Source organism: Manacus candei, unplaced genomic scaffold, assembly GCF_025592945.1.
Source record: "Manacus candei isolate 608988 ecotype Guabito, Panama unplaced genomic scaffold, ASM2559294v1 h1tg000099l, whole genome shotgun sequence".
NCBI lineage: Eukaryota > Metazoa > Chordata > Aves > Passeriformes > Pipridae > Manacus > Manacus candei.
The window spans coordinates 1102628-1115883 of record NW_026138147.1 but is presented as its reverse complement, the minus strand read 5'-3'; the positions used below and the strand labels follow the sequence as shown (position 1 = coordinate 1115883).

General features: G+C 50.7%; 1 protein-coding gene across 1 annotated transcript; it reads left to right on the top strand.

Annotated features, from left to right (window-relative positions):
- The first annotated feature begins 279 nt into the window (after positions 1 to 279).
- On the top strand, positions 280 to 1278 carry LOC127461304 (olfactory receptor 6F1-like). Its single transcript, XM_051768992.1, has one exon. It carries the CDS (start codon positions 295 to 297, stop codon positions 1276 to 1278), a length of 984 nt encoding a protein of 327 aa, XP_051624952.1. The 5' UTR covers positions 280 to 294.
- Positions 1279 to 13256: the final 11978 nt, after the last annotated feature.

The window sequence follows — 13256 nt, the reverse complement described above, 5'->3', positions numbered from 1 at the left end:
CAGAGGTCTGAGTGAGCCTGGGATTTCCCAGGAATGGGGTGAAATAGCCAACAGCCTCTTCAGAATCCTCTGTTCTGGTGAAAGAATTCTTTGTGAGTATTTGGCAAAGTAGAAATAAGACAGCAAAATCTCTGAGGACTCTGAGTGAAATGTGAAACAGAAAAATCAGGGTGTGAGAATTGCTTGAAGGACGATCTCTGGGCTGTACAGGAAGAGTGCAGGCAATGAAAGGAGCAGAGAGGGAAGGACAGAACATTTTGTCCTGCCTGTGAAATTATCACACTTGGTTTTGCCATGTTCCTGTCCCGGCAGGATGAACTGAAATTCAGCATGGGAGCAGCAAATGAAACAACAGTTACTGAGTTCATCCTAGAGGGTTTCCCAGGGCTTGATCAAAGCCTGCAGCTGTTTCTCTCTGTGATCCTTCTGCTCATGTACCTGACAACAGTGACAGGGAATGCAACCATCATTTTCCTCGTGTGTGTGGATCACCACCTGCAAACCCCCATGTACTTTTTCATTAGCAACCTGGCGTTCCTGGAAATCTGGTTTACATCCTCCACAAGCATCAAATTGTTTGCCATCCTGAGTTCTGATCAGAAAACCATCTCGCTGAGCAGCTGCTTTGCCCAATCCTATTTCTATTTCGCCCTGGGCTGCACAGAGTTTGTCCTGCTTGTTGTCATGGCCTTTGACCGCTGGGTTGCCATCTGCCACCCCCTGCACTACGCTGCCACCAGGGAGCCTCAGCTCTGCCTCTGCCTGGTTCTTGCTGCCTGGCTCATCGGCTTCACCCTCCTGAGCTACCGCCTGCTCTTCCTCTCTCAGCTGTCCTTCTGTGGCTCCAACAGGATCCCCCATTTCCTTTGTGACAACTCCCCCTTATTCAAACTGTCCTGCTCTGACACCAGCCTGCTTTGGAAAATAGACTCTGTTTTCTTATCGTGTGTCGTGCTGGGTTCCTTCTGTTTAACTCTGGCATTTTACACGTGCATCCTTTGCTGTGTTCTGCAGCTTCCAGCAGCCTCTGGGAGGAAGAAAGCTTTTACCACCTGCTCTTCCCATCTCATCACCTTATCCATTGCATATGGGAGCTGCATTGCTCTCTACATGTGTCCTTCAGCAGATGTTTCCTTGAAGACCAACAGAATTGTAGCTTTGCTGAACACAGTCCTGTACCCATTCTTAAATCCCTTCATCTACAGCCTTAGGAACAAGGCTGTGATACTGGCACTGAACAAATCCATTGCCAGTACAATAACAAAGCTTTTCCCCTAATCCTGATGCATTTCTGGACATAAATTCCAAGGATCTCTTCTCATCTGTTAAACAATAGCAGGGCATATGTGTGTGACCTCCAAACACGGATGCCTCAGGAGATTTGTGCTCTTGTCAGCTTGTGTCAGGTTAAGTGATAAGAAGCTCATCTGCACACACAGACAGGGCACTAACAGTGGGAGGAGGAGTAACTCAGTTAATGCTCTGCCCTGGCTGCTCCATCACTGCAGGGCCATCAGCTCTCCAAGAATCCATCTCCAAACAGAGAGAGCACAGAGGAACAGTGGCAAGTGACAACCCCAATGCCAGGCTCTGGGAAATGGACCCCATGTCCCAGCTCTTTCCAGGGCTGCCCTGGGAGAGCCATCAGCCCTGTTGTCCAGGTCTGAAACCCCTCAGTCACTGAGAGCAGATCCCCATTTGGCCTAGGGGGATTGTTGCCTTGGAGTGTAGGACACATGATGGGATGCAGGGGAAGAGCAGTTTTGGATAACACAGGACTGGAGGGAAGTTGAGGGGAGGACCCCAACCAGTGCAGTCTGTTCTGTCTTCTCATTAAACTTAACTTCCAACTCCTGTGTGAGCCAATTCTCTCTGCAAGAGCTCGTGAGCACGGGGGTGTGAGTGCAGCAACTGGAGGAGGAGCAGGGCCCTGAACAGCCCCCGTGTCAATAGTGCTGACAACGGAGCCACTGGAGCGACTGGACTGCAGGGTTCGTGTGTGTGGGCGCGGGGCTGGCACGGGGGGAGTGGAAGGCTCAGACAAAGTTATTAAAGAAGCCCTGCTGTTGAGTCACGAGGTACAGAAAGGATCCCCTTGCTTTCTAAATGCCTTCTCAGAGAGGAGCCCGAGTGTGGCTGGATCCAGCCTTAGCCTTGGGCTGTGTCAACAGTTTAAATTTAAGGAATTACAGAGGTGTGATTAAATAATTTTGTCTCACAGGTTTTAACGATGGCAGATCAGATGTATTTATATAAAATGAATTATTTATTATGACAAATGAACAGGCAAGTGAACAGATGAAAACTCTTAATCAGATTTGTTTACTACACAGTGTAAAGACTAAAAACCTACTAGTAGGGTATAATACAGCATAAAGTAGTACAGTGCACTGTATCAAAGCAATTATATTAAAGCAATTATATCCGAACCTGCAAAAGAAACAAGCATTAAGAAGAGATTGATATAAACCACCATACGAGATAGCAGGCAGATCTCTCCTTTCACTTAACCCCAGGGGAGTGACCATGAAGAGGATTTGTGGATCTATGGGAGGTTGGGCTGCTTTTCCTTCCAAAAGGAGCATCACTCCAGTTGGAGGGAGACCATTGGAGTGGTCCATGTTTGGTGTTGGAAGTCCCATCATTGGAATGCTTTCATTTGAAGGAGTGGGAAACAGAACAAATCCAGCAGTTCCTGCTGTTTGTTATCAGTGTCACAGCCTGCATTAGCTTTCGGGGTGAGTTTCTCTTCCAAGGGTCAGGTGGCATTTGCTCTCTGTGTGTTGTATGGGAGTGGCCCTTAGGGGACATCACTCTGAATTCTTTCTTCTAAAATCGTGAGTTGCAAGGTCTTGTTAGGATGGCTGGCTAATCCGGGGATAAATAACCATGAAATATTAAACATTATTATATTTCTATTAAAAATACCAGAAACAATGTCCTGTAAACAGAAAAAGATAAACCATTTAATGCTTTTCATTATAGAGGTTCTGATTCTGTTGCAGCTTTACCTGCAGCAGATTCATTGCTCACTGCACTGTCCAGGACAGTGGGTTCCTCTGTGTCCAGAGCTGTTTTATTCCCATACAGGGAATTTGGGAGTCTCCCCCCGGAGCTTCCACAGCCACGTTGGGAGACAAAAGTCCTTCCCACTTCTGCTTGAGCAGTTTTTTGTCTCACGTCTGGATATACATCCAGTTTTCTGTCTGTTGAGGGTATACTTGAACATCCAAGGTCATTAGAGAAGCTAAAATAACAAACTTATACAATGGTAAGAGTGGTTCAGAATGTGGGAAATGTCCATGGGGAACTGATCCTGTGTTGGTGCCCATTAGAGTCCATAATCAGCCAGGATAATGGGCCTCGAGTGTCCATCAGACACAGGTACAGGGTCCCTTTGGTTCCATGTGGCCCCACAGTGTCACAAGGAAACCCTTTTGTTCCATGAGGTTCCACAGTGTCCCAATTGCCCTGATGATTCCATGAGGTTCCACAGTTTCCCAGGGTTCCTTGGGTTCCACAGTGTCACAATGGCCCCTTGATTCCAAGAGGCCCTGCAATGTCACAATGGCCCCTCGATTCCATGAGGTTCCACAGTGTCCCAGGGTTCCTTTGTCTCCATGAGGTTCCACAGTATCACAGGGTCCCTTTGGTTCCACAAGGCCCCACAGTGTCACAACGGCCCCTTGGTTCCACAAGGCTCTGCAGCTGAAGCACTGAGGCCTGAACAACATCCCTGAGCCAAAGTTGGCCTCTGGATGAACCTTCCAAATTAACATAGCTCTGTGAGCTTGTTTATTCAAGCACAGGAAAGCTGGACCCCCTCCCAGCAGAGATGGAGCTCTCCCCTACGAGTGGATTTCCCTTCCCCAGGAGGGGTTCTCCAACCCTTGGCTGTGACCGGGGCTCCCCCGCTGCCGTGCGGGCCTGGCTGAGGGGAACGGATGAGGGGAACTGAGGATGCATCTTTTCTCATCACTCCAGGCGCTCTTTGTAGGAACGATGAGGTGCATTACTGAGCTTATCCTTTTGTAATTCTTTGCTCTTTTGCACTATGGAGAAATGACACACTTGTTCCTTAGAGTTGGTGTCTGTGTGTCTTGTGCTGTCCCTCTTCCCCTGGAGAAACAGGGTCCACTGTGACACTCCAAGGGCTCATGGAACCCAAGCAATTTTGGGACAGTGTGGAACCCCATGGAATCAAGGGACCATTGTGACATTTCAGAACCTCATGGAATCAAGGGACCATTGTGACATTTCAGAACCTCATGGAATCAACGGGCCATTGTGACATTTCAGAACCTCATGGACTCAACGGGCCATTGTGACATTTCAGAACCTCAAGGAATCAAGGGGCCACTGGGACTCTGCAGGGCCTCATGGAAGCAAAGGAACTCAGGGACTCTATGGAAAGTCATGGAGCCAAGGAGCCATTGTGACACTGGTGGGCCTCAGGGAACCAAAGGAACCCTGAGATATTTTGGAACCTCTTGGAATCAAGGGTCCATTGTGACACTGTAGGGCCTCATGGAAACAAAGGAAAACTGGGCCACTGCAGAACCTCATGGAAGTAAGGGGCCATTTTGACATGGCAGGGCCTTTTGGAACCAAAAGAGCCCTGAGACATTTCAGAAACTCATGGAATTAAGGGGACATTGTCACACTGCAGTCTTAAGGAGCCAAAGGGACCCTGGGAACCTCATGGAACAAAGGGAGCATTTGGACACTGAGGGGTCTCGTGGAAGAGGGAAGCCCTGCAGAGAGACCTCGACAGATCAGAGGGCTGGGAATCACCAACCACAGGGAGTTCAACAGGGGGAAGTGTTGGATTCTGCCCCCAGGGTGGGGCAACCACGGATGGACAGACAGAGCAGGGAATGAGAGGCTGGAGAGCAGTGCCAGGAAAGGGCCTCGGGGGTCCTGGTGGGTGGCCAGTTGGCCCTGAGCCAGCAGTGCCCTGGCAGCCGGGAGGGACAACCCTGTCCTGGGGGCATCAGGCCCAGCACGGCCGGGCCAGGGAGGGGATTGTCCCACTCTGCTCTGCCCTGGGGCGGCCTCACCTGCACCATTGGGGCAGTCTGGGGGGACACAATAAAATAAAGACATTGAGCCCTTAGAGATTTTCCAAAGGAGGCAACGAAGATGGGGAAGGGCCTTGAGAGGTTCAGTTTCTAAATCAGCAACACTTTCAAAGATCTGTTTATGAACAGACAGCAAGATCACGGAGGAGCAGCTCATGGCTGGCGTGTGTAGGAGCCCAGGAGAGCAGGGGCTGATGTGAATGTGTCACACACCCACAGCCGGAGGGCTCTGGAGCCACCCAGGGACTGCTGGGCAAAGAGAGAGAACAAGGTGTGAGAGGAGCAGGGGCGGTTCGGAGATGGAGCAGCGCTTTCCTGGGACAAACATCCCTGTTCCAGTCCCTGCAGACACAACAACCAAGGAGCATCAGCACAGAAGTGCCCCCAGGGAGCGCGGGCAGCGCCTCCGGGACCCCTTTCCCTTCCCGCCCTTGTTCGGGGAGGGTCCGGCGGGATTTGGGGGTCCCGGGAGGAAACCGCAGGGGGAAGGGCTCATCTGACTTCTCCTCCTTTACGTTCACGGCCAACAGGCGCCAGGGGCGTCCCGGGAGGCTGTGGGGGGTCATGAGGGACCCCCAAAACTCCCCAAGGTCCCCAAATCCCCCCAAAATCTGCCGCCCTCCCCCCTCCCCTCAGCGCCGCCGCTTCCCGCCTCCCACCTCCCATTGGCAGCTGCGCCCGCCCGTCACTGCGCTCAGCCAATCACCGCCCGGGAACGGGGCTGGGGGCGGTGCCTTGGAGCCGCGCCATTTTAGCCGTTTCTTTGACTAAAACTCCCGTCCTGCCCCGCGGCCCCTTTGAGCTCCGCCATTGTCACCTCAGGGCCCCCCAAGTGTCCCCAGGGCCCACTCGGGACCTCTAAATGCCTCCTAAGCCCTAAATGCCCCCATGTTGATCCCCTCGAGCCTCCATGGTGCCCCCACAACCCTTTCCTACCCCCTCATGGCTGGGCTTCGCAAACGAAGATGTAGGAAGGCTCTATCCACATTTATTACAGGCACACTGGTGGCTAATGAGGCCAATACGAGATAGACATATCTGATTGCAAAAGGCACAGCAGAAAGACTCCTTAGGTGGTGTATTCTGCAGGACACGATTCTTTCTGCGCTGTCTCTTCTCCTTGAGAGTGATCCTGCTGCGTTCTCAAAGGAAGCAGCAGCGTTATAGATGGTGTGTCTCCAGACCTCCTGACTGGAGGCCAGAGTAGACCAGCGATGGAGATCAATGTGGCCAAGGCTGAGATGTTGTTTCAGGCAGTCCTTGTATCTCCTCTTCGGGGCTCCTCTCTTGCAGCAGCCGGTGGCAAGTTCACCATAAAGCAGGACCTTCGGGAGGCGGTGGTTGGTCCTTCACCCTGGAGACGTGCCCTGCCCAGCTCAGCTGTGTTCTCAGCAGCATGGCCTCAATGCTTGTGACTGCTGCCTGTTCTAGAACAGACGTATTGGTCACATCATCTGACCAGGGGATGTTTAGGATTGTGCGGAGACAGCGTTGATGGAAGCGTTCGAGGAGACGCAGGTGGTGGCGGTGGATGACCCACGGTTCGGACCCATATGAGAGAGTAGACAGCACAATGGCTCTGTAAACACTGATCTTGGTACTTTTCTTCAGGTGTTTATTTCGCCAAACTCTTTGATGGAGCCTTCCGAAAGCTCTCGATGCCTTTGCTAACCTGTTGTCTGTCTCTCCGTCAATCTCACCGTCCGAGGAGATGAGGCCACCCAGGTAATTAAACTGCTGGACTGATTTGAGCTCTGATTGGCCAATGGTGATGTGGGGATGATGGAAGCCTTCCTGAGGTGCAGGTTGATAGAGAACTTGTGTCTTCTTCAAGCTGACACCCAGCCCAAAGAGCTCAGCAGCCTCAGCACAGCAGGATGTTAAACGCTGCAGAGCTGCCACTGTGTGAGCCACGAGGGCGTCGGCGTCAGCGTAAAGCAGCTCCCGGACAAGATGGTTTAAGGTCTTAGTGTGGGCCTTCAGTCGCCTTAGGTTGAAAAGGCTTCCAGGGTTACGATATCAAACGTAGATACCATCCTGATCATCGAGGTCTGCCGTGGCCCTTTGGAGCATCCTGCTGAAAAAGATTGTGAATAGGGTTGGTGCAAGAACGCAGCCTTGTTTCCCACCATTGGTTATTAGAAAGGGCTCAGAGAGTGCATTGCCATATCTGACTTGGCCGTGCTGATCCTCGTGGAGTAGATGATTATTTTAAGGAACTTAGGGGGACAACCTAAACGTTCCAAAATCTGCCACAGACCTTTTCTGCTCACAGTATCGAAAGCCTTGGTGAGGTCAACAAAGGTTCCATGGAGACCTTTGTTCTGTTCCCTGCACTTTTCTTGCTGTTGTCTGAGAACAAACCCCATGTCTGTGGGGCTCCTGTTGGCTCTGAAACCACATTGGCTTTCAGGTAGAATTCCTTCTGCTCTAGCAGGTATTAGTCTGTTCAAGAGTATTCTTGCCAGGATTTTGCCAGCAATGGGGAACAGAGTAATACCACGGTAATTCGAACACTATATGTACATATATACACATAATATGCATTAAAAATATATACAGTATATATAATATATGCATATATGTACATGTTATAATTTACATATTTTAATATGTAAATACAGTATTATCTTTCTTATGTAACTCTGTCTTCATAGTTAATCTAAAATAGTCTATCTAAATAATATAACTACATATTATAATATTATAAATATTACAACTACATATTGTAATTTTATTATTTAATTACTTAACTAGCCTCATCATGGCTAGGCTTCACAAACGAAGATTAAGGAAGGCTCTATCCACATTTATTACAGGCATGCTGACTTAACTAGCCTAATTAACTAACTAAACAAGTTAATTGACTTAAGCCATCTTTGGGTTGTTTTGGAATAATCCTGTGTGTAACAATAAATCTTACTAATCTTCTCTCTTCTAGTCTACAATTATCACCTAACTGAAAGAACCTATCGATGTGCCCTATAAATATAATTATTATAATATGTAAATATAGTATTATCTCTCCTGTGTTAGTCTATCTTAACAGTAAATCTTCCTAAATATTATAAAGACATATTATAAAAATTATAATTATAATAACTGTGGCTCCATAAGCACAGGCCAGGTCCCAGGGCAGGGCAAGAAGCTGCTGGTTGACTGGGGTGGGCAAGGTCCCCTTCCATCAGGTGACGGGTCAGTTTGCCAGGGTCCAATACCTGTTCAGGTGTGAAGTCCCAGGTCATGGGAGGGGTCAAACGCCCTGGTAACCTGCCCAGGTCCTTCCACACACCCTGGCACCCTGGAACTGGGCACCTCAGGGTGCCTCCCAATATATCACCACCTAAAGTTTGTTTTCTCCTCCACCAGGATAGCACCAGGTTCCAAGAACTCTGCATTGTGCTGACAGTATTAGTTAGTAACAGTAATATCACCAACCAGCTCACATAAGGGTTAGCAGGGAGTGCAGGAGACATCATTATAAAGCCATTGGCAGCAATGCCAGGGAGGGGGGAAGGGTGTATTTCTCCTTTGTTCCAGAAAGCTCCCCAAAAGATAACTCCCCCAGCATAACAAGGCCATTGGTGTAAAAGCAAAGCACGGAGCCCTTGTTTAGATTGGTATGTTCCCAAAGCTGAGCAAAACCTAGTGAGAAGCAGTGCAGCCAGCAAAGTCCGTGTCCCACACCAGAGCTTGCTATTCCATAGCTGCTATTACTAGAGCATGCAATACTTATAGATAACTGCATTTATCTGGCCCCAGCTTGGGCACCAGAAAGGACTGGGGTGGGTTGAGCTTGGCTGGACACCAGGTGCCCACCCAGCCGCTCTCACTCCCCTTCCCAGCAGGACAGGGGACAGAGTGAGGTGGAAGAAAACAAACAGCTCGTGGGTTGGGATAAGGCAGTTTATTTAAAGCAAAAAGTGAAGCGAAGCTTGCGTGTGCAGGAACAAAAGCCAGCAGGGTTTGTTCTCTGCTTCCCGTGAGCAGCCATGGTCAGCTGAAGGGGTCAGCAGTGGGTCTGTCAGCTCCCAGGATGGAGATATCGACTGGGAAAGCTTTCGGGGGTATCCTTGGTGATGAGGAAGTCAGGACGCAGCCCTAACGGAGAAAACAAAGGCAGGCTGTAAAGTTGGTAGGCCCAGGATGTGGGAACTGCAATAAGGCCTTGAGCTTTGCCAAATGTATCGCCCAGAGAACCCAGCCAATGAAAAGGCTGTGGCTTGTTTGCCTAAAATAAGGATCCTGCTTGCTGCTAGCGAGGGGTATAAAAAAGCAGATGAGAAAATAAGAAAAAGAGACATCTTTCCTGCCCACAACTGACTCCTTGTATCTTTATCGGCCGTCACGACTCTGCACTGACAACCCTTGACCCCAAATGACCCCCAGTGACCCTCCCTGACCCCAAATGACCCTCAATGACCACAAATGACCCCCCAGGCCCACCCAACCCCCCTGACCCCTTGTGACCCCTCATGACCCCTGTGACCCCTCATGACCCCCCAGGGACCACCTCAGGGACCCCCCCGACCCCCCTGACCCCAAATGACCCCCAATTGACCTCCATGACCCCTGGTCTCCCCCAAATGACCCCCCTGACCCCAAATGACCCCCAGTTGACCCCCATGACCCCTGGTCTCCCCCAAATGACCCCCCTGACCCCAAATGACCCCAGTTGACCCCCATGACCCCTGGGCTCCCCCAAATGACCCCCCTGACCCCAAATGACCCCTCTGACCCCAATGAGCCCCAGTTGACTCCCATGACCCCTCTAATGACCCCCAATGACACCCCCAGGCCCCTCCCCCCCGGTGCCCCTGGGTGGGGGAGGGGCCCCCCCACCCTTCTCGACCATCGCTGCCCCTGCAGGGGGGAAAAGTGGGGGAGGGGCTGGGGAGGGTGGAGGAGGGGCTGGGTGGCGTCTCTTGAGGTGGGGGAGGGGCTGGGGAGGTTGGGGGAGGGGCAGGATGGGTCTCCCTTGGGGTGGGGGAGGGGCTGGGGAGAGGGGTGGGGGAGGGTCAGGGGCCCCCCAAAAGCTGGGGAGGGTCCCCTCGGGGTGGGGGAGGGGCCTCGAGGATCTCCCCCGGGGGTGGGGGAGGGGCCGGACCCCCCCTTTTCGCTGCCGATGCCCCCTCGTCGCTCACACAGAAGTAGCTCCGCAGCCTTTAACAGTCGGTCACTGGGGCAACCTCCGGGAAAACTTCCCTGCCCCAGCTGTGCCCTCCCTGCTCCCGGACACGGAGCCCTGCGAAGTTTAAAGTCAGTCCTCAGCAATAATTGCTGCTTTTTATCAGCCACTCAGACCGTGCTCAATCCAACAGAGCAATCTCTCCTTCTCTGGATCATCCCGCGTGGAAACCAAGGGAGCTGGGGAGGAGCAGGGAGAGGGGAACGCTGGGACAGCCACAGAAACTGTCCCTGCCAGCCAAAATGTGGGAGGACCTGCTGCGTCCAGGGGTGCAAGGAAAGATGGATAACTCTGGGTGGAAAAGCAGAGGGGAAATGAGGGCTACACTGAGCAGAAGGACAGCTTTGGGGGGGGCAACAGAGAATCCTGACACCAAAGAAAGGGACCTGCCAGGGAGAAAACTGAGGCATTTCTGTGGCCATCCCTCAAAATTAGGAATGCTGAGAAAATCCTACTGTCAAAATCGTGACTGGGGTTATAGGAACAAAATCCAGCTAAAAACCTGCAAGCTGGCCCTGGCTCTGTCCCAGCTCCCAGAGCAGGGTGCTCCCAGCACTCTGGGGCTGGCTGGGGGTGCTCCTGGCTAGGGATGCTCCGGATAGGAGGGATACTCCGGAGGCAGGGATGCTCCGGGGGCAGGGATGCTCTGGATAGGAGGGATGCTCCGCAGGCAGGGATGCTCCAGGGTAAGGATGCTCCGCAGGCAGGGATGCTCCCAGGCAGGGATGCTCCCGGGCAGGGATGCTCCCAGGCAGGGATGCTCCGCAGGCAGGGATGCTCCCAGGCAGGGATACTCTGCAGGCAGGGATGCTCCCGGGCAGGGATGCTCCCGGGCAGGGATGCTCCCAGGCAGGGATGCTCCCAGGCAGGGATGCTCCCAGGCAGGGATGCTCTGCAGGCAGGGATGCTCCCAGGTAGGGATGCTCTGCAGGCAGGGATGCTCCCAGGCAGGGATGCTCCCGGGCAGGGATGCTCCGCAGGCAGGGATGCTCCCGGGCAGGGATGCTCCCGGGCAGGGATGCTCCCGGGATGCAGTCCGGAGCAGTGCTGTGGGCTGAGCGCTGCCGCCCCGTGGGACCGGCGTCACTCGTGCCTGTGCCTGTCACTGCCGAGGTGCTCAGCAACACACCCGAGTCTGGGAAACAGGGAGGGGTTTGGAAGCCCAACCAACCTGTTCCCGGAAAAGCACAACACACGGAAACACCCCTGACCGTTAACTCAGGAGCTGGATTTAGAAGGATTCAGAAATTCGGAAATGGGATTTAGAACAAAAAAAAATTCCTGAGTTCTGACCAGAATAAGAAGAAATATTGTAATTCAGCCGAATTTGCAAGTCCAAGGTAACGATCTGCTGTGTTTACACAATCCCTAGTTACTGCCACAGATCAAGACCTGGATTGAAATCCCCTTTGTCCCTGGCCGAGAGCTGCTGCTGTTGGAAATCACTCTTCTGCTGTACTTCATATTTCATTCATTTCAGCTTCCAGCCATACATGCACAACAGAGGGCATTCTACATCTCCCTAATTGAACAATACAGCTCAATTAAATAGGAAAAGTCATTCTTGGACTAAAACCCTCTTAGGCAAATGTTCTGCTCTTATGCTAAGTAACTCTTTTTATAAAGCTGGGACTTGAGTGCTGCTCAGTTGTATTTACTTTTTTAATTTTTTTTTTCCAAAAGACTGGGAGACTAAGACCAAGAAGATTCATCCATTCATTCATGACAAAAAGAGACAAAGTTTTGACTCCCTTTTACAAGAGCAGCAGAGGGGTTTGAGCAGAATTCAGTTTTTCTGCTGAATGTTCATCAACAGAGCCCAGGAAAGGGGAAATCACCCAAACCATGGCTGTGGATCAAGCTGGAGAAAGATCTCCCTGCTCAAGGTTTCATAGCTCTGGCTGGAAAGATGGAAAAAGGAGAGGTGAGAAGCACTAACCCAGAGCAGGGAAAGCCCTGGGCCCTGCCCAGCCTCAGCATCCTGGGGGCTCTCCCACATGGCCAAGTGGCTTTTCACACTCCTGTCACTGGAAGCACAGAGGTGGAAATGTGTTTAATTGTTTGACTGTGGTGCTGTTTGTGAGTATTCTCAAACAAGGAGTTGAATAAACCCTGCACATACAGGTGGGTTAAAAAAACCCCCAGATAGGTTATTGCTACTCAGTACTATTCAGATTAAATGACCATCCATAATACAGGTTTTACCAATACAAACCCCAATTTTGCTATTTGTTCCCTTTCTTAGTCTTCCAGTTGACTAAAGTGACCTGCTAAGCTTTATGCAAGTTGGGTTTAAGCACCACAGATCTTCCTGGGCTAAAGATTTATATAAATGAAGTATAAACACAGATTTGGTCTGACAAAGTTCTTACACTGAGAGAACTGCTGGAAAAGTAAATCAGTCTGGAGTTAAAAGCAGCTCAGGATTAACTGGTCTCCTGAAAATCTGGAGGAAGCCAAGCCTAAAAGTTGGGTCTTCCAACCACATCTTGGCTCAGCAAACAAGGATGGGGAAAGGCCAAATGTGGGGGTTAATAACAGTTGTGTCCACTGAGTCTCACTGAAACCACTGGAAAACCAAAGAGGAGGAAAGGTGCTGAAGTACCATCCTGGCACTTCTAATGTGTAGTCAATATATCTCAGGAGAGCTGGGGACTGGATGTATCCAAATTTTTATTCATTAAAAGATGTTTGGTCACATCTGAGACACCTCCAGCAAAACCTTCAAGTGACAGAGGATCAACTGCTGATCAACTGGGAGCTTAGGGAAGAATTAATAGAAGAAACAAATGTGGTAGAACTTCATTTTTGAAACCTTGAGTTCTTTAAGTCAATTAAAAAAATAATCCCGGTAATTTTAAAAATGAAATGGTTGTAGATTCTTTTTTTTGGGTCCCCAAAACATTTTTTTTTGAATAATGCAGTGAGTGTATCAGTTCCCTCACTGGAGGCCACGTGCTGGTACATCTCTGCTGTAATTCTGAAAC